The sequence below is a fragment of the Pagrus pagrus genome (assembly GCF_965226575.1).
Source record: "Pagrus pagrus genome assembly, chromosome: 1".
Classification (NCBI taxonomy): Eukaryota; Metazoa; Chordata; class Actinopteri; order Spariformes; family Sparidae; genus Pagrus; species Pagrus pagrus.
Genome location: NC_140185.1, coordinates 8163840 through 8186142, shown reverse-complemented (window position 1 = coordinate 8186142; position 22303 = coordinate 8163840). Strand labels below are relative to the sequence as shown.

The 22303-nt window shown below is 40.8% G+C and overlaps 1 protein-coding gene across 1 annotated transcript; it reads right to left on the bottom strand.

Moving 5' to 3' along the window:
* Positions 1–1878: 1878 nt before the first annotated feature.
* On the bottom strand, positions 1879–22140 carry neto2a (neuropilin (NRP) and tolloid (TLL)-like 2a). Its single transcript, XM_084352039.1, has 10 exons — positions 21665–22140; positions 16996–17052; positions 16578–16721; positions 14159–14407; positions 13569–13616; positions 12929–13056; positions 8915–9143; positions 4766–4879; positions 4459–4589; positions 1879–3811 (listed from the first exon to the last, which is right to left on the bottom strand). The coding sequence occupies exons 1-10, from the start codon at positions 21672–21674 to the stop codon at positions 3077–3079; spliced, it is 1845 nt and encodes a 614-aa protein (XP_084208165.1). The 5' UTR covers positions 21675–22140; the 3' UTR covers positions 1879–3076.
* Between the last annotated feature and the right edge of the window lie 163 nt (positions 22141–22303).

Here is a 22303-nt window from a genome sequence, read left to right as displayed (position 1 = left end):
CATCTTCCTGCTTTAGAATTGAACATGTGGAGTTTTGTGAATAAAATTCAAATTGATTGAGTCATACCACTGATATAACACTGATACATGTGTTAGCTACATATTAACACTACAGGTACTGCATTTTATTTGACCTTGTAAAACACAAGGCTCATTCAATGTATCATATTCTGACACCTCCACATGATACATTCCTAAGATTTTCCATACTTATATTTTATGGATTCTCCAAATGAATGAAAATTACATTTTTAATCCAGTTAATTAAAGCTTGTTATGAGTGACTCATAACAAGTCATGTAAGTAATCTCCACTTACTAATGAGTCCTAAGATCAATTAAATATATTCTATATTTTACAAATAAAGCTTTGTTTCTCAAATAATGTGCAATAACCCACATTTCACATGTAGCTTTATTTATTACACTGTATATATAGATATATTTCGAGTAGAATGTACATTTCTTATATTTTATTATTCTTGCTTGTATATAGTTTTTATTTTTCTGCATATTTTCTAAGACTTTGAATGCGAGCAGCTGTAACACAAGCAAATTCCCCTCAGGGATCAATAAAGTATTTCTGATTCTGATTATTTTACTTTTTGACAAAACATGAGATTTCTTGTTACAAACCAGCTGTTAATAACTTGTGATGATGTTCTGACAGCACAAAACCAGGCTTTGAATCATACTGTTTGAATTATAAGCAGCCAAGGATTTTAAAACAAAGATTGCTTTATATCTTAGCAGGACTTCTGACACTGGGACTGAATTCATCCCAGATTCAGGCTTTAGGGTGCCAACTTCATACCGGCCAGAGACTACAGATGAAAACTAGCCTCTTGGCTAATGAATTAAAACAATGCACTGTCCCTGAGAAATAAACAACATTTAATAAAAATAAAACAATAAATGCTGTTGTACAATTTGTATATTGTGTAGAAAAGCAGTGCCCTGTGAGAACACTGTTGTTTATATCTGCGTGTAGGTTTCAGCACATAGAAATGGAGAGCAGTCTGTCTGCAGGTGTGTCTACATTTTTCCAACTGCAGAGCCTCTGAGGGATGCTCATGTGTTTTTCTGTGATGTCAGAGCAAAGCACTCCTTATGGGATTATGGCTGTAAAAAAATAGACAGCAAGGATAGTGTTTTTTACCCCAAGTCGACCACATTGTATCTTATTATGTAATTTGAGGCCCTTGACGTGAATTGAACACATTAATAATTCTAACCTGTGTGTGTACTTATTCAGTCAGTGATGTCTAACCTTGAACATTACATTTTGTTGTGGAAACAAGTGATTTATGAGGCTGACCAGTAAAAATCTGCTGCTCAGCAATACTTGACTTTCATCCCAGGACAATAATTGATTATCATACATCTTGAAATGTTCAAGGCTCCTGGGATTACGAGCATGTGTCAAAGAGGAGCACATCAGCAGAGTCTGATATGTGTGGCCATGAGTATGTGAAGGTAATGTATTTTAAGAGGATGCCTTGAGCTTTAGACTGGACAAATGCATCATGACAGCAAAGGGTGAGTGGAATTTGTGCGTGAGTGTGAGTGACAGGCAGAAAATGCTGCAAAGATTCACTTATTTAACAGTCCTCAGTTAAAAGGATCTGCACTATTTTTATGCATTTTGTTCAGTAATTTTCAAACAGATTTGAAAATATTGAAATAAATATTCAACCCTCAACTACATCCTCAGATTCATTCAGCATTATGTGGATGTTAATCTCGATCTCTGCAACGCCAAACCTTGCTCACTGTTTTCCATCACAGTGGGTCTTACCTCGTTGTGACATCTCCAGCCTCTGGGTGGTGCCATTTTCATCTCTCTTGGTTATAATGATCAGAAAATGTCACACAGGGGGGTGAGTAAGCTCTCATTTAATTCAACAAAATGAAATAATACAACCAGTGGTTAAAATCATAAATGAGTCCCATATAGGCTACATGTCTGTCTCTTTAGGGAAACAGGTTGTGCTTGTTTTACACAGTCAGTTCATGGGGAAATTGAGAAAATTACATTTACTCCTGGTTAGAGTGGGGACAGGGAGTGGGATGGTTGCTATTTTGATTCAGTCCAGGCCACACAGCTAAACGTTTTGTATTCCATAAACATCAGTCACTGCCCGAATGCCAACACGCTATAAAGCTCACAGAGCAGAAATAGACTTTTCTCAATTTCTTACCAAAATAAGACAGTCTCTTCATGTGCTCTTCCTGAGGAGAGACTGAATGGAGCGTACCCTCTGTGTATGTGTGAGGTAACCATGAAAACTACATAATTATAGTAATATCACATCATTATCATTGTTATTGTCATCATATTTCTGTTCATCATCGACAACAGCAACTTCATCCTCATCATCATCAACAACACATGTCATGGATAAGCCATCTTCATAAAATCATCTGAGCAACATTTGTAAAAGATTAAAGAGTTAAAAGCCAAGCATCATCATGAGGCTGGATATATACTGGTTTTAACAGTACAGTACACTGACAAAAATAAAGACTCAAATTATTAGAAGACGCACTATATATCATATATCTGTGCATGGCAGGTGAATAAATGTAAAAACTCAGTCTAGGTTGTCTCTTTGTCTTTCTCTCTCTCTGTTTCTGAGTGGTTACCTGGTCTTCAAGGTTAGCAAATAGAGAGAAGTCTGGGTCTGCATGCGAGAACCCTTTCTGACACGTGTCTTATGAAAAGGAGAGTTTACATGAGTGTAAGACTGGAGCAGAGACGTGATGTCTCCACCCTCTCTTCACTCTACATCCTTCAGTATCCTGAAGAATAGAACCAATAGTTTCCTGTTTTTTTCCCTCCTTTTGTTCCTTGATTCTTGTCTGCCAATTTCCCAAACCTGCAGATGAGACTTTGAGAGAAGACCTTTAAGTGTTACCCACGATACTTTTAATGCTGCTCTGAAAGCAAAGGCAGAGGAGGGAAGAGAAGTGATCAATTTAACATTATTGTGATTCTCCTGTCTTCTCTTCTTTTGATGAGTGAAATGCGAGCTCTTTCTGCATTCCCTTCCTCCTGTTCTTCCTCCCTTCACCATCTAGAAGTCCATGGACATGGAGCGCTGGTTTGGATCAACTATGTTGGTGCTGTTACGAGCGCTGTTGCCGCGGATACTGAGGGTTCCGCAGGCTCCTGCCATCCCACCACCGATTCCTCCAGCGATGCCACTAGGCCCTGCCATGCTCACTCCTCCCGACATACCCATTCCCCCTGGCATTGCCATTCCTCCTGTTATCCCCACAGCTCCTCCAATACCTCCTCCAGCAATCCCCGAAGCTCCTCCTCCCATTGCTGCTCCACCTGTGGCTCCTCCTCCCACACTTCCTCCACCACGGCCATAGATCTCACATGGGATCTCCTCTGTGACGCGATCCTCAATAACCTGCTGGTCGCAGTCGTGAGTCTGTGAGTGCTGCTTGTAGCCGTAGCAGCTCTTCTTGTAGCTGGACGTGGAGTTGAAAGTCTTCATGGGTGGTGGCTTGGAGAAGTCGTTGTGGTAAGACAGCTCCATGGAGCTCAGGGTGGTGCGGCTGTGCTTCATACTGCCACCACCAGTAGCCACTGAGGCTTGAGAGCCGCAGTGGTGCTCGTGGACGCAGCGGGACATGGTGGAGGAGCGTCGCAGCTTGTGGAAGCTGTCCAGCTCCTCAGACAGGTCGGCTAAATCTGAAGACATCTCCTTGTCGCGCAGAGAAAAGAGCTCGTAGTGCGGAGGGTCGAAGACCTCCTGGAAGCCTGCCTTGTTGAAAACACCAGGCCGGCGGGCTACAACCTTAAACAGGAAAATAAGGAGATATTACAAACATCTGTGAACCAACCAGAATTTATTTATTTAGTTATATTACCAGACCACCATCAATAAAATCTGGTCAACAATTATACTTCTTATACTCTATATTAGATTTGAAATCAAGTTAACCACCATAAACAGCTTTGGATTGCATTAACCTTCGTTTTTTTAATATTGGTGCTATTTTTTTCTAATTACTGGATAATCAACAAAATGTACAATACTTGTTTGTTCATGCATTTTTTACACCTTTCTGCTCAATGTAAAAAAAAAAAGACAGCGGTCCTTTGGAGAGCCACCATAAAGCCATAAAAAACGCTTTTTGAATAAGGAGTGGCTTCTGGGCATTGTGGGAAAGCATAATCTCAAATTGAAATAGCTGAGACAGGTTAATATAAAGTGGTTCAACCAAAAAGAAAGTCATCTCGAAACGAAACCTCTCCTCTGATGTACTGTATTACTTCTGACGTGTAATGTAATGGTGTAAAATCCATCTTGTCTGTCTGCAGCGCTACATGTGCCTCCATCTAGTCTGGAGTCCCACCATCACTTTCAATTATGTGTCTCTTCTTCTCTGGCTCGGTCTGCACTCCGACTGAACAAAAGATCAAACACAAAGGATGATTTACCTTTTTTCTTGGCTGCTTCATCTGGACCAGGATGGAGATGATGAGAAGAACGAGAACAATGCCTGATGAGACACCAATGACGGTGCCATGGGTCTTAGTGATCTGATGAAAAAGCCCCTTAGATCGCTTCTCTGGAGGGAGAAGGGGTGAAGAGAGGAAAAAATAAGAAAACTACAGAAAGTCATATAAAAAAAAATATGTACAAAAAGAAAAAAAATTGAGTACTCACCTCAAAACATGCAAAAGTAAACCCTAATCAACTATAATAAACTAATTTGGGAACAGTTGGCAGAAAGAAGATAATCACCTTTGCAGTGGTTTTCATCCCATGGGTAGACACAGTTCTGAACCCCATTGCACACCAGGGAGTTGTTAATACACATGTTGCTGTGGCAGAAGAATGTATTGCCTGAGCAGGGGGCTGCGGGGAAAAGACAATACACAGAGATAATGGAATTGAGAAAAAATAAAAGGAAACCGGCTGTCTAACTGTGCTGCGAAAAAGATGAGTCCACTGTGAAAAGGACTGGAAGCTTTTTTGATGGTAATAACAATAAAACAATAATAACAATAAAAGATTGTCAATTTGGCTGTAGAAATCTGAAGAGGCGCGTAACAAAATGTACAATGTTCTATAATGTCTTGAAACACTAGAGGACTAATGGAGACAGTCCACATGAGGCCATACATCATCATTTCCTGCAGACACAACATCAGGGGGTGACGAGGGGAGGAGATGGCAGCTTCACTGAGCTGCAGCCTTCATGTCAAGGGAGTTTGAGGAGCAGGAGACAGATGGGGAACGGGAGGTTGGAAGGGTGAAGAGTTGGAAAAAATAGGAGTCGGCAGAGAGGACGAATATGAAAAAGATGAAAAGAAAGACACGGGGTGGGGTGGTAGTAGAAATGGCTTCAGCCATCATAGGGGGCAAACGGTCAGACGTGTGCTGAGAGACACCCCACATTAAAGTGACTGTTAGCATTTTCAAGGCTTTGAAGGCAGAGGCAGAGATGACTAGTAATTGATGCTGGCTGCTGGGCTCAGGAGATCGATGCACAGCCCGTCAGAAGGAAGAGCTGCGAGGCTGAGGGAAGATGCAGATGCCAGGCTTTTGATATAGATGATTTGGAGCGGCAGCCAAAAGATAAGTGAAATCTGGCTTTCTTGCGTGGAGCGGGAGATGGGTGACGTTGGTTGGAAATCAGTGGCTAAAATATTTCTTATGTGTCATATGCTGTGATTTTATTATTTATCAGGTTAGAGGAATTGTGTAGCAGACAGAAACAAATTTAACCATTGACATCAGCAGTGTGTTTTAGTCAAGAGGTTATTTTTTGGCTTTGGTATATTGGAGGTCATACAAGAATCAAACAACAAAATCTATCTTAACTATCAACTGAGCTGTCAGCCATCTTGATTACTTTGAAAACATTCTCAAATTAGCACCAAAACAAAGCAAATCAGTCCTGAATGACAACCAATATCTAACTCTTAACTCTGGCTCTCAAGTCCAACCCTTTGTTAGGTCTAACACACACAAAGAAAGAAAAACCTCCAAGACAAAAGAGAATATCTTTCTGAAACATTCCCTTGGTTAAATGAAGAGCAGTATATATTGCATGTCTGACAGGTGTACTTGGTAGTGTTCCACTATCTCACTATGTGTAACTATATTAACTGCATTTTGTGATAACATAATATTACAATTTTGCCATTTTAAAGTGATTGACAACAAAAAAATACTCATTTAGAGTTGTCCTTACCTTTTTTCTATTGAGTCAATCATGACTATTTTATCTATAAAGCTCAAAATAAATAATCACAAATTTTCCTCAAAGGGTATAGTTTATGTCACCTTCTATCCTTACACTCTCATTTCTAATAACATAGAACTGCCCCAAAAACCTTTGACAAGGAAGAAAAGGGATACATCTCAGAGAGAGCACCAGAGGAGATATACTGTACATCTTCAGGACTGACAGACATACAGTACAATAGAGGATGTGTGTGCAAAGCAGACCAAAATAACAGCAGTAAAATTATAATACAAAAATAGAATGATATGCTATAAATGAACAAATATCGATCTGTCTATATAGACTCCTCTCTCCTTCCTCAGCTGTCGTGCAAGCAAACCAGGTAGTCACCAAACTGACACAAATGTATCTAGGAGTAATTTACGGCTAGCTTGGCTTCATCTGACGGCCATATTGTGTGAACACAGGCCTGTGTATCCAGAGCTGGATCTGGTAGGTCAAATGTTTGCATGCTGAGAATGAATCCTGGGTGTTTGTTAATGAAATTATTTTTCTCATTCATCGCGATTCATGGCAGCCTTTAGCAATGTGTTTATCGTGCATGTTCATATCGCAAAGCCGATGAAAATATGATTTATAAATCAGTAGCTTAAAATCACAATGCTCTGTCATTTTTCATTTTTATCAGTGAAAAAGAAAGCATTGCAACTCATGCAGACTAATCTTGCTCCCCACCTTGAGTCTTTAAGCACACAGTGTGATATTCAACCTGTCTCTTCTGGCTTGCTTACTTCTCCAAACTGTCCTCTCTCAGCCCTTTCGACAAAGATTTTCCACCTCTCTTTTTTTTTCCACACACAGGCTTTGGCAGCCTCCGCCACACTCTCTGACTCTTTATCACAGCTGAAACAGACTGTGGTCCGCTCCACCAGCTTCACCCCTGCTCCAAGGTCCGCTGTGATGAGGGCTCTGAGCCTCCACTCCCCTCTCCCTGCATGCTTCCTCTGCCCCGGGGTTAAATAAGTTTGACAAAGGGACATGTATATGTGTCTAAGGGTATGTATAAAATAGTGAATGTGTTGGAGTGACCACCCTATCTATCTTCCAGTGAGTCTGTGGACGGGGTCGCTCCCCTGACACTGCGATCACTTCCAAACCAATTATGCTTCTCCTGCCTTTAAAGTATAGCCCCACACAGGGTGTCAACAGCGCTTCACTCTCTTGCCCCCACCCTCTGTCCATACACGTACACACACAAGCACAAAATGTATGTCTGAATGTACTGTGTGTGTGTGTGTGTGTGTGTGTGTGTACATTAGTGTGTGTGGGACTTAGACGTTATGTGTCTGGTTTACATGACAGAGGGGGTTCTGTCGGGAGATTAGAGCACATTAAGGATGATCGAGTGCGAAAGGCAAAACTCATCTTGTTCTCTGAGTGACAAAGATTAATGGCTCCCCCCGACCTCCAAGCAAACTTCAGCCGCTGACTCTGACCAAATAAAGTTTGGGAGTTATTCAAGAGACTTCAGACTTCTCTGAGATGAACTGTGTGATCAGAATTAATGAGGATCCAAATGGTCTTAAGGACTTTCAGAGTAAAAAAAAGAAAAAGAAAAACACCCTCGATGAATTTAAAAGGCCATTAAGTTCTTACTGCAATGGTTATGGGTTTTGCTGATGAAAACAACATTAGCATTCAACCAGGGTTTGGCAAGTGTGCGGGAGAATGTGGCAATTAATATTTCAGTCTATTCAGGCATTTAATGAAAATATTACGGTGTGCTAACAGAAAAACTGTTTCCTGAATGGCAATTCCAGCTACTTTATGTGCAACCTTTAACAGCATCTGTTTTTTGTCCTTCAAAAATGCTGAAGCTTAATATACAATTACTTCCATTAGATCCAATGACCCTACTCAGCTTTTCTTTTTCGCAAAAACAGATAAGTTCCTATTTGCCTGCTGTAAGTGAGTTACAATAAGCACAGTATCAGCTGTGACATGCATATCAATACATTATTTGATACAGTTATTTACAAATGCTGGAGTGAAAAATTGGTTTTCTCATATCTATGCTCAAAACATGGCACAGTGTAATTAGCTTTCCTTGCTGAAATGGCACTTTAGTGTCTGTTAGTGACTACTGATGCAGGCTGAATGCAGGACCTCATAAATCACGATGTTTTGTGTCAGTGTCAGTGTGCTGGCGGATAATGTTGTTAAAGTAAATTAATGACATATGGTGCTTTTCGTCATAGTCAGTGACATATTGTTACACAGACCATAAACTGGAATGGAGTCTTTCAGTGATCTCCATACTTCCAAACACTTTCAACAAGGGCGATCTGATCTATCTCTGTCAACGAATGTTTTTGAATAAAAATAAAGCAGAACTGTAATATATTAACCTGGGCCATATTCTTCATAATGATCAATGCTGAACATAATGCAGGCACTCAAGAAATGTTGCTCTTTCTGCTCTTGTTGTATTAAGAGAAGACGGAGCTATCAAGGTCCACAAAAAGGGAACAGTTCAAGTTCTTAACAATAATATTGTCAAACCTATTGAGGAATGGCTTGGATGAAATAGATATCTCCAAGGCCAGATGTATGCATGACACAAATCAACTGAAATAATGGAAAAATAATGAAAAACAGGGTCCGGGCTGAATTATGATGTCAAGAAGACTGAAACTTACGGTCAACAAATGAGGTGAAGAGCATGCGGAACCGGCTGAGTCGGCTCTTCTCATCGGCCCACATTCGGACAACTCCCACACCGTTATCCAGCATCACATCGTTGGCCACGGTGCTACAGAACTTGGCCTTTAGGTTTTCGATGGCGCTGCTGCCATCGTACACGGCCACAAAGTTCTTCTTGCACTCATTAGAGTGTTCCATCTGGTACTCCATGAAGCGCAGGTAGATCTGCAGATACACAGGATAAAAAAATCTATTTTGAGATCTCAGCAATATACTCAAGAAAAATTGGCATTACATCAGCAAAACAGATACATCTAAAAGGACTCAGACAAAGATAATGAATAGAACAGAAGCGATTAGAGAAGAACCAGATGATAGACTGGTGACCTGCCCACCTTTTCACCAGAGCATGCTGGGACAGGAACAGGATAAACAGTTTAGAAGATGGATAGATGCATTGATGGTGAATAGAATCAAATAATAAAGTGAATATAATCCAAGTTGTGATGCAAGCATGCATCATTCTTACACTGACAACAGGCTCCTTAGAAAAGTCAGTCTTTGAATATATCTGTCAAGGTGCTGCCTGCTGTCTCCCTCACCCTCCTCTGTTCTCCAAAACATGCCTCAATTCTTAGAATACCTCAGGGACTGGAGGCTAGTGAGCTGAATCAGACATTCTGACTTGCCATAGTAGAAAAGCACAGGTGTTAATAATAACATTAATTACTTACCATCTCTCACGTGCAAGATACAGTAAGTCGCGCACACGAGATACATACATGTATAGACGAACGCATCTATATGAAGTGGACTAAAAGAGCAGTCATGCACTTACGAAAAAGAAGTTTATTCAAGTGTGCTATTAGTATACTTCTTTTAAACTAAAAAATAAGAAAGTATGCTTTCAGTATACTTTTTATGTACTAATCATAAACTTGGCTTATCTTATAGAAGTATACAGAAGAGTCTAAGTATATTTGGCCTATATTTGTACTCTTTTGATCGAGATATACTTAAGAAAAGTATAATTAAGTATTCTTGCCTTATATGGAAAGTTTAAGTATACTTGGCTTATAGTTGTGCTTACTCTTATGATAGAGTAGCCTCTTTAATACTTTTGCACGCATATTGGCTTCTTTGAGGTAGTACTCCAGCATGTTTTACATACTATCTTATAACTTACATGTTAAAGTTTATAGTAACACATCAGCTTTGGGGTGGAATAGCTGAGAGTAAATAGTACACAAGTGGAACTGAAACTGATCTTATATGTACACAGTGTAATTAACCCACACAGAAACTGCTGCTATTATAAGCCATTACTAGAATATGAATACATTTATATTTAAATGTCATCACAAAACATCAAGTCTCTCATCTCATCACAAAAGGAGCAAGTCTCTTTATGTAATACGTACTGTAACTCACTGGCTACAGCACGATTCATGACCCCTCTTTTAGTCCATTTCATATAGATGCGTTCATCTATATGTATCTGGCACGTGCAAGATAGTAAGTCGTGAGTTAAAAAAAAACACATCCATGTTACCTCCAGGGCTCCGTACAAAGCCAAATTAGTGAGTGTTTTTTTTCTAGTGTGAAAGGGGTATTACAGAGCCTGTTGTTGGCACCTGTCCACTAGAGGTCCTCAGTGAGTTTTTCGCCTCCGTAAATCACATGAATGCCACTGGGACCAAGCACCTGCCTGTACAGCAGCTTCTCATTTGCTTAAGCATACATTAGTATCAAGTTTCAACCTGCAAAGTAATGAGAAAATAAATGTCTTTGCATTGTGTGAATAAGTCAAATCAGCAGAAATTATGCTGTAAGATTTTGGCCACAGGGGGACAACAACTTGTTTGAAACTTCAGCAGATTAGGCACACACGCACCTGTAACCACACAGCAGCTAAGTAGCTGCTTTCATACTGACTCTGAGTTTGCTGCTCTGTTCCTTCTGCTTCGCTGAGCTAATATCTGGTTAGGCAACTCAGTGCAGCTGCTAAATTCAGATCATCTTCCCTGCTGCCTCACACTGCACATGTCGGACCAATGACATGACTGTGGAGACTAATCGGTGTGTGTTTGTGCGAGAGAGAGGTTGGGTAGTGCATGTGTGAGTCATGCATGATGTTTACATTTGAATGCATAAAATATGACTTTGTCTACATGAGTGTATAGTGTGTGCGGGTAATTGCTTACAGTACTGTATGTGACAGTGTATTATGTAATTTGTGTCAGCAATGTGTGCATCTGCTGTTTTATACTTAATTAGATGTGCATTCATTTGTGTGTGCATGTGAGTGTATTGTGGCCAGTGAGTAGCATAGGGGCATGCTGATGACTCATTTAGTCATAAGGGAGAAGCAGAGCAGCAATGAATCAAGGCTAGCCAGGCTATGGTTGTAATTTCAATGGGATTTTGGATATCCACTCATAAATATCAGAATTTATGAGACGATCGCTGGGCTTTCACTCTTGGCTTGAAAATGTACTCATGAGTCTCCAGGGCTGTATTTTATGAATACAATTTGTCTGCATTGCTTTCCCCCATGCTGCCTGCTCTATGTATTTACACTAGTCATACCAGTTATGTCTTAAATTACAATCACAGTACAGTCAAGACCACTGGAGAAATTGTTCTCACTTAGTGGAGCACACGATGCTACTACATACAGTACATTCATACAGAATATTCAAATCAGGAAAAGCTCTGACTGACTTGTATAGATATACAGTACATCTGCTTGGAAGCTTGTTACTTAATTTCTTTCTTTGCAGCAGGTCAGAACATTATACCAATGACAAGCAGATGATATAAGGAGATGCTTTGACAGAGATCCATGGAAACAAGGGTTTTTGTTTTGAGTGAGTTACAAATCCATTATAGAAATATAAAGTCTTTATTGTCTCACAACAGTAAACAAACATCTAGGTAGTAAATAGTAGAGTACCAGAATACAACTAGTCATCTAGAATAAGAATGATAAAAAATAAATTCAATGCAATATGCATTAAATATATGCATTATTGCACCAGAATAGTTGCAATACTTTGAAAGTAGTTGTTGCACAAGGATATCTGAAATTGCACAGGAGTAAATGTAACAATGCTTCAAAAGGATGTATATAACACAGAACAGAGATATTTAGTGGATTTAATGTTATATTACAAAATACGAATGCAATATCCTAAATTATGCAGAATTTGTGCAGACTTAACATTTGGTACTATTAAAAAAAAAACGCCATACTAACACTGATGTTAAGATAGAAAACTAAAACTCAAGGTGTCAATTCCAGAGCAACTCTATTGACAGAAAGGTCAAACGCACTGAACAGAATAATGATACACACAACAATTTAGTAATTTAGAGCCTTTCCTTCTCTTTTTTAATCTTAGAACGTCATTATTTCTCCATTATTTCTTTTTAATGAGGGACTATTCATATCTATTCTGGGATGGAGTGCATGTGTCACCAGTGGGATTAGCTTTTGTGTCACTTGTCCGAAAAAAAGCAACTCCATGCAATTTTTCTCCATTTAAACTGATTACAATAATCAGTACAATAAAAACAAAACATTCAGGCTTTGTCTGAAATAAGCATGCTGTGTCAACAGAGCCAAAGAGCTTTTAGAATTCACTCAGAAGGATGCTCAACAAAATGTTTCAGTGTCTTCAAGGGCAGTGAACATAATTGAGAGCAGCGTTGTTGATGACTGGTGGAGCTACAAATAACCCTACGAAAGATGAATAAAAGTCCTTTAATACTTTGATATGTCATGAGATCTCAGGATGTCTGTATATTTTAGATCATAACTACTTTATGTTAAGCTCTGCATTTGTCAAATGTTTTAAAATGGCTGTGAGTACAAGCCAACCAAACAGGAGCATAGCCAAGATCCTAATTCATACCTATTTTAAATCCTGAATGAAAGAATCCTGAAAGTACCAACATGGTTTGAAGGTTAGGATAGAAGCAACACTAATATGGTCCCTTGTACTGACCTTGGACTGAGGAGGAGCCCTGATAGTCCAGATACAGTCCAGAGCATCACCAGGCTTCACTCTCTCTTCCTCCTCCACCTGACTGGAGCGAATAATCCCATCCCATCCACCAATTTCAAACTGACAGTCTGTAGAGAAACAGGAAATGTATAGAAGAGGGAAGAAGAAAGGGAAAGGGAAAGGGAAAGGAGGAAAGTGAGGGTGAATGACAGGTAAGGTGAGAAATTGGTCAGGGAGGGAGAAGAAAGAGCAGAAGATAGAGAGGGAAAAGAGTAGGATGAGAATAGGAGCGAGACAGAGAGACAGACGAAGGATTTTATTTAAAGAAGGAAAGGATTTAAGGTGAAATTGAAGTAAGCACGCCAGATTAGGATAGAGGACAATAACAAGACAGAGGAACAAAGGCAGAAAAACAGGCAGGAAAGAGCAGGATAGGTGTGTGTTCCTCCATGTGTTTAAATTTGTGCGTGTTTGTGAATGAACATCCTTCCACTTTATGTACAATTGTGTGCTTGTCAAGGTACATTTGTGCGTTCAGCATTAACGTCAGAGGCGGAGATAGCCTCTGGTAAGCTCCTGAGCACAGAGGAGCTCTTCAAAAGGGATCGAACACAAACCAGCGAAATACTGAGGAGCTTACCTGGGATGGGGTTTAGCAGTCCGCCCACGTGCAGATGGAAATCAGGGTCTGAAATGATAAGATTTGGAGACACATTACTCTCAATCCACACAGCAGAAATAGGTAAGCAGAGAACGCACGATAAGATCCCATTAAGGCAGGCCAGATAAAGCAGAAAGGGGGATGTTTGAAGCTAATATCTGTTGCCTGATGGGAGACTGATTTCAGGGAATATTGGGTTTAGACTCAGGAAGCTCCGATGATGAACGTGTGTCTGCTGAAGTGGAAGAGACATGAAAAATAAAAGGCTGTGATGTTTGACCCCCATGAGACCCCATGTGCAACCTGCCATCGTTTACTCCTAATCAACACCAACAAGATGGGCAATGCAGAAAAAAATGATGGTGTTTTAGGGACGAATGGTATCTTTTCTGTCACACTGAGATCAGAGTCGCCTTCATGTTTTGGTGGATTTTATCAAAGCAAACTAACCAAATCCAGTTCTCTACACACCTTACCAAAAGCATGTGATGTTTCTAGAAATGAGCTCAAAGAGTCGGTGTATTGAGGAGTTGCATTCATTGCAAACATACAATTTGTGGTGTCTCTACCTGCAATAAAGGTGTACTTGATGCGGAAGCCAAGGCCTTCCAGCTCCTCATCACTGGTGAACTTGATCCACATGAAACGTCCTGTCGATGTAACCAGGCCCGGGTTCTTTCCCCCACAGAAGCGGTCAATAAGTGGAGAGAACCCAAATGGCCCATCACGGATTTCGATGTGATCGAAGCGGCACTCAAATGATGGCTCGATGTAATAGTTCTTATCAAAAGCCAGCTGAATCCTTTGTCTGGGGAGAGCTGTGGTGAACAGGGGAGTGGGGGAGAGAAAGGAAACAAAAGGGGTAAATCCATGAAAGGAATCAAATTAAATCTTGCCTTTTCAGGACTACAGAAAATCTGGATGGCATTTGAAAGCATAAATTAAGAGTTGAGTCAAATATGAGTAAATCTGGATTTTAAAGTCGAGCACTTTGGATGTCACTTCTAACCCCTCAGCTGACTGCACAGAGAGTAAACTTTTCAGAAAGTTGGCTCAACTGAGAGTGGGTGAAGCCTACTGTAGGTAACTAAAGCCCCTTTTAGTCAGGGAATATGTTATGTTAATATATTAAAAAACATGTTAAACCTAATTACTTCACCCAGACTTACATGCTGAGAAATGCAAATGTTTTGATTATTCTTTACAATTGTGGCAAACTGTTATAAGCCGATTTCTGCATCTCTGAACTATGTATGCATAGCACATGAGAGATCAGAACATGCAAAAACCATCAGTTTCTTTGTTAAACCATAAGGACAAAGGTTCACATATGCACGTATGCATCACACAGCTGCATGCATAATGCACACTGATGTATATAAGCATACACTGACAGAGATACAGTCTGACATTGTTGGCATTGTTGTCAATGAGTCAGTGAATCCAGAACATTGCAGTCACAGCATGAATTGTACTTCACATTTTCATGTCAGAGTATATCTACCAGCTTACACTGAGTGGACAGAGCTCTTTATTAACATTACCCCTCACACACAGAGAAAGTGTTTCACAAGGGCAGTTCAAGGCTGCCTTAGGAGATGAATCAGACTAAATAAAGATGCTGAGGATGGGAGGTGGGGCTCTGAATCATCTCCCGCAGAGAAGCCAAGCATGCACCACTGGAGAAAAAGGAGCAAGGTCAAGGTTTGTACATGTGTATAGTGTGTACAGTGTGAAATAAACTAACACACATGATTGTTGTTTCTCTGTGTGAATTTGTGTCTGTTTCCGTCTTTGAATCTGATCCTGATGTTCTCCCTTTCTGCTTGAGCGACTGACTTATATGCCTGCACTTCCTGCTATCTGTGTGTTCATTTACTGGTGTGTTGAGTCTCATTCTCTCTATAACTTTCTATCTCCCACACGCACACACACACACACACACACACACACACACACACACACACACACACGCACATACACAAAAGACACAGCTTGATACAGAAAGAAGAGAAAGTATAATCACTCGATCTATTAAGCTGATGAACAGGGGGACATGACATAATCAATGAGCCTCACTAACCACAAATTATAATTACAAAGCTATCTGATTACCACTTATGCCAAACGTGAGCATGTCTCTGTCTGAGGGGAAGAATAAAAGGGCTCAACACTGGAGCTCGCTTGTGAATATGACGAAGGCCATTCAAGACCAAATAATAGCAAATGATAGGGTCCATCTGTCGCTTCTCAGACACACTGCGATGTACACACCAGTAGGCTGCCTGTGATGGACTCATGGCTTATTCATCAACAATAGTTCTGGGCTTGATTTGTCCACAGGGGGAGCCCTTGAGCCATGTGTAAATCTGTTCCCCACCACAGTGAGAAAAGAACCAAGCACACATCTCATCTGCATGAAAGGTTGTAAGACTTCACGGTCAAAAAGTTAATCAATTATCTATTTATAAGAAAAAAAAAATCAACCAATATTGCAACGCTTATGTTCTTTAACTGCTAATGATGCCTTTCATTATGTCTCCTGTGCAGCAGGTCACCAAATCACTGATGGATGTGATGTTTCTGGTAAACGCAATGCCACCAAAGCTCAGTTGTGTAGCAGATGTCCATCTCTTTTATGTTTCATTCAATAGCGGCATCTTCTGGCACACCATGCCAATAGAGATGAACACAGCACTACTCTGATTAGGCCAGAAGTCAGGGGCTACCCACAATGCGCCACTCTCCATCATTTTCAGAGGGTTATATCTGTGGGGTGAAACAAACTCAGGATGGCTCATTCGGAAAATGTCAGGCTGATTGCCCGCCAGCAAAGGAACAGAAAATCGGATAGGGGTTGGTTATATAAAAACAATGTCAGTCAGGCTAATGACATTCACTGAAGGAGGCAATATGCAGAAAGGCGGGAAACTGTGTCAGCTGTTGTGATGAAAAATGCTACTCAGATGGGAAAGGACCCTGCCTTACCTTCCAGGATGTAAACACACTCTTTGTTTGGTGGGTAGGTGTTGGGGTAGTTCGGTGATGTGAACACCCCACCATTGATGTTGCGGACCCACGTGCCACAGTCGTTCTGGTTGGGGCTTTGGCCGCCATGCTCGGTTGGGGAATCTTAAAGGAGAAAGGCAGAGAACAGACGAACAGATGGGTTATTGAGTCGGGGGATCAATGAGGGAATGATTGGAAGTCAGAGAGAGTGGAAGAAGGGTTGGCGTGTGAAAAGGAAAAAGCAGGCAGAGAAAAGAGGAAAGTAAGACAGGACAGGAGTTTGAAAAAGAACCCCTTTGTCCGATGACAGCAGAGATAATTCCTCCTTCTTTCAGACAGCTTCAATATGGATGAATCACCTTTAATGGAACAGAAGAGCATTTGAGCTCCAACTTACCTTTAGTTCTCTGTGCCAGAGCGAAACCCTCTTCTATTAGAAAGAAGAGTATCCACGCTGAAAAACACAGATATTACACATTAGTCACAGGTGACACGATTCTACATTTACATCCTCATGTTCAACAACGAAGAAATGGAAATCACTAAACAGCCACAGAATAAATGTGTGGGATCAGCTGCAATATTGATTTCACCTGACCTTGATGAGTAGAGATTAAAGAAATATAGATCAATACTGTTTTTAAGTAAATATCTGATTAAATTTTTAAAATGAACACAGAGAGGGGAGGAGTAGTGCCATGACAGAAAAGATAATCATACGATTTATATCAGTATAGGCATGTCTTAATACTGTGTGTGTCTTCAGGATATAATGAAGAGGAAGAAAAATGACTTTACTTATCCCTGTGGGGAAATTCAATAATCATATTATTGTGAATACCGAGTGTTTATGGAAGGGCAATGCTGAAAAAGTATTGCAGAGGCATTTGGTGATGAATCATCTTGTATAAGATAGAGCTCCGAGACTGAACGAGATGCTGAGAATTAGACAATTGTAGTTGCTTAAGTGAGCATTTATAACTTCAAGCTCAGTGGGGACAGATGGGTTGCCATACCTACATATATCACATGGCAACAGTGATATTCAGCATTACTTCTACTCAAGAATAATGAAGAAAATGCGAACCCTAAGACAGCATCTTCTTTTTAATAATGGACACCATTTATGAATTGTTATTGTTGTTGTTTTTATAGCTCTATTGACAAAGAAGACTGAAAGGAAATGAGAGAGAGGAGATGACATGCAGCAAAGAGCCATACGTCTGATTCGAACCCTGAGTTGCTGCGGCAAGGACAGTTCCTGAAGTGCATGCTTTACCAACTGAACTACGAGGGCACCCTAACAATCTCACTATTATTGATTAATCAGCCTATTATCTTCTTGATTAATTGTCAGTCTATAACATGTCAGAGAATAGTAAAAAATCTAAACTTTCTTCCAAAAAAGTCCCAAATAAAAAACAATTGAGAGGCTGGAACCAACAAATTAATCAAGAAAGAAAAAAAAAAAATCAATAAATTCATTGTTTCAGCTCTTAACTGAATAGACCCAAAAATTAGGGCATTGGCCTAGTTCTAAGAAGACCAAATGTAGCAGTAGATTAATTTAATGAAAAGTATGATAAAATGCTGTGCTAGTACTAATTTGGTTGTAGAAACATGCTGATATAATAGCTTCTGGAAAATAACACATGTAAGTTGCTGGAGAACCTCTACCTGCAAACACACTTGCATTAGTTGTAGGTTATTGACAGCTGACACAATTTCCACCTGTAGTGGCGCCAGAATGAAGACATGCAGAAGTAGCTCTATTTGTAGTGGCAGATGTGGCAGGATTATTGGAGGTGGCATAGCATTAGACATAGCAGAACAGTAGCTGTGAAGTGGGAATGGACTAGCAGTAATCATAGGAGCAGCAGTAGTGGCAGGAGCAGCAAGTAGTACTTCATTAAAGCTAGTTTAAAACCGTCAACTCACATCCAAACTTTGAGACTCTAACCTACTAATCTGCATCCTCTAGGCACCAGAAACATAACGCATTAGTAGAAAAAACAGGATTACCCGCTCCGAGGCTTACAGCGCTGATGAGGAGACAGGCATTTGAGCAGAGCACGGCTACAGACAATAGGTGAAATATGTTTTATTACAATGATATCTGCACTGAGGCCGAGCATGTTACAGCTTCTGACACTGCCTTGCTCTGATAAGCCGCTGTAGACCTGATCCCCACTGAGTTCGTAATAGGTTGGCCCGCTCACATCGAATTAGAGAGCGAGCGTGTGCCTGACACGTTGCGTAATGGCACCCACGAAAAGGAGGGATAAAGAGAGGGGGAGAGAGAAGGAGAGAGGGTGGGTCTAATGAAGAAGAATGCATGGTTAACATAAGCAGTGAACAAAGCCGCACCGATGAGCATGCATGTTTGAATGGACTCATTTTGAAATGCACACATACACGCACAGACAAGGCCCCGAGGCTCCGGGCTCCTCATGACTTCCATCTCCATTATTTTGCAATAATGTATCATAGATCGGAATAAGTACAACCAAAGGCACATTTAGAGAGCAGACCACCCAAACTCAAGAACCAAATCACAGAAAGATGCTGCAGGCTCTCACTCAGTCATAAAAATCTTATCAATAGCAGGAACACTGTAAACTACTGATGCCCTCAACAAAGCTGGGAATCTTCCTTTCAAGGGCTCTTAGTTTAGAACAAACAAAACAGACTGTAAGAAACATACTGTATGTTTTTTTAAGCAACCTCTCACCTTGGTTAACATGTAAGAGTTTTAAAAGGAAGAGCTACCTTGAGCTGCCACGGCAGAAATGTGCCTCAAGCATATAAATAATTTAAGTTATTAGACAAACGTTGCATATTTCATGCATCATTTGTAAACACTTTTGTAACATTATAAATAAATCACAAGCCAAACAGAGTTGCAGCCATTGTCACTTTAACACCAAGAGGACGACTTGTGAATGCGTAGACAAAATGAGTAACATCCACACTTATCATGGCTGCGTGTTGCCTGCTCTACAAGGGTCAACCTACAGCCTGTGCAGGCTGGGGTCATTCATGTGAGGCTCCTGAAGTGGAAGTTCCTCAAGGAAATACTTCCAACATTTTGAAGGCGTAGTCATAATTGTATCTGACCTCTGTTCAGTTTAAAGAACGAGGGGACAAAATACCTCGGGTTCAACTCTGCGATTCTAGGTCATGTCATTTCATTTTTACATCACTTTTCACTTTGGCTTACAAGCCAAGTTAAGGCTGGAATCTGTTTTGGTTTGTTTTTTTGTCTCGAAACTGAGTAAGCAAAAAAAAAAAGAAGCTACCACAGAGCTCTACCTCTGCTGCTCCCTGTCCGAATACAGAACTATGGCTTTAATTCAGTCTAGCCTAAGGTAGGGACCATGATGGAAATTAGCCTCCGAGCTACAAATATGCTACCAGACAATAGACCTTTGTAAACAAGTTAGCTAAAACTTGAATAATAGGAATAATAGGTAAATAGGTCTACCACAAAAAATAGAGCCTCATATGCTAATTGTTCCTATTTGTTTTAAGCTAAAAAGGCCATTTTGGTAGTGTGAAGTTGATATCCTCAAAAGGCAAACCTGTAGCCACTTAAGAGCTAATTAAAGAAGTCTTATATATTTATTAGTCTAAATAAACGACCTATTAACAATTAAATCTGCAGTTAATTAGTAGCTAATGCTGGGCTAGCACACAATTTACAAATATTTGCCTATTTAACCATGTAGCTACCGCCATAAGCTGCCCGCACCGACATCACCGTCGCTTCACCGAACTCATCAAGAGCAGCCGCGTGCTGCGGCGCGCGCCTCAGGTGTTGATCGCGCGAGACGGTGGCTGGGAGCGGGAGTCACTTGAGCAGCAGCAGCACGCGCACAGGCTGCGCGTGTGTAGGACAACGGACGTCAGTGTCTGCCTCTGAACTTGGAGACCTCTCTCTAACACGGAGCAGAAGCAGCGCGTTGTCGGAGGAGCTCAGGTGTAAGAAGTGTGAAGACGTGTGAGCTCCTCTCTGTGTCATGCGCCAAAACGACCTGATATTATTTAAAATAAAATAATACAAATGAAGGAATATGTGTCACCAAAACCTCCAAACGCGCTTTTTTGCAGCCACATTCTTGGAGACAATGTAATATTTAAGACACTACATGTTTGTATATCAGTGGGATACACTGAGACGGTGAAACGACTCCCCTACGGAGAACACTTAATGCCCCCTGATGGGTTTTTTCGCCCCTGCATGGATTTCAAATAGTCTTTGACCTTTGTTGTCCATTATAATCACGAGTCCTTATCAGGTTGCGCTCACGTATGCTGCTGTGGACATGTAGACACACCTCGCAGTGCCCAAATTGGATACTGGCAGGAAAATCTCTGGTTTTGGTCTCTTTTCAGGCGTCATTACGCTCAAATACTCAAGGAGAATTACAGTAAAATAATTCATCCTTTACATTTGATGATAGGCTCAAAAGAGGATTAATGAGACGTTTTGGTAGCCATTTGGTGTTTGGCAATTATTTTATTTAATTTATTTAACATTGTCAGGGCTCTCTGGTCGGTTCAAACCAACCAAACCTGACCAAACTCGAGAGAAGGTGTCTGGCTTTTGCTGAATCTTACAAAATGGGAAGCAGACCAACAGATGTGGGAACTTGACTCGGTCCATTAGCCTACAAATCAGTGGTTAATGGCGATGTCGATCGGTGATGTGGGCAATAAAAAAAGGATGATTTTGCCATAAACAGTCGCAAGATGGCAAGTTGATGTAGAAGAGAAATTATCAAGACAGAAATAGCGATGTGGCAGTTTGCGTTTATTCACTCCTGTTCCAAGAGAAAGAGAACAGAAATGCATCAATTCTAATAAAAACATTTTAATCTGTGCTCAAGCTGATCTATCGTGAGACATTTATAAATGAATGGCACCCTAATTGCTCTGGATGTGTTGCAATCCAAAGCACCTGCAAATTAAAGTAAAAAGAAAATGTATAAAAGGTGAATACATTTCATCCAAGCGTGAACTAAACTGTCGGTCGGACCTTGACGCACATCACGGACGCAACTCACCTCTGTGCATTTCCTCTCACGGTGTGATTCCAAACCCAAAAGCACCTTTTCTAAAAACGCCCTCCTATTCTGTCCATTTTCGGGCTCCGCGAGGCTCTTCACAAAATCCAACTTTTCTCTGACAGCAACAGTAAATCCATTACGCAGAGGCACGCTCCAAGAAGGGCAGCTCTTCTTCAGACGGCGACCCCGCTGCGTTTGACAGGAAGATGAACACTGCTGCGAGCCCTTCAGCCAGGCATCGTGTCTGTAAATAACAGCTTCCAGACGGAACTACTGCGGAGGTGACATGTGAAGGATGGATTGATCCAGGGGGGCTGACGCGCTCTAGGTATCCAAAAGACGCATATGGATGGATGATGGATAGAGAGAGACAGAGAGGGAGAGAAAGAGAGAGAGAGATGGAGGAAAAGTACGGAGGAGAGTCCGGCTCCGTCTGCTCCGCTCTTCGTCCGTATCTGAAGTAAGAGACGCTCTTGAACCAGGCTCATTTAAGCCGTGGGCGCTGCTTACATCAATGAGTGGCTTGTCACGAGCATCTTCAAGCTAGACGCATTGGATATGTCACGTTCCGGTCACTTCCTTCAAAATAAAACATAGCCGGCGAACTTGTTGCAAGCAGGGACACAATAAGCCGAA

Bases quoted from the DNA above. Each gene is read 5' to 3' on its own strand.
- neto2a (XM_084352039.1), bottom strand. The intron at 16,722-16,995 runs GTAAGTTGGAGC...TTCTCCTTTAAG, and splicing joins TCTGGCACAGAGAACTAAAG to ATTCCCCAACCGAGCATGGC. The intron at 3,812-4,458 runs GTAAATCATCCT...TTCCTGTTTAAG, and splicing joins TGAAGCAGCCAAGAAAAAAG to GTTGTAGCCCGCCGGCCTGG.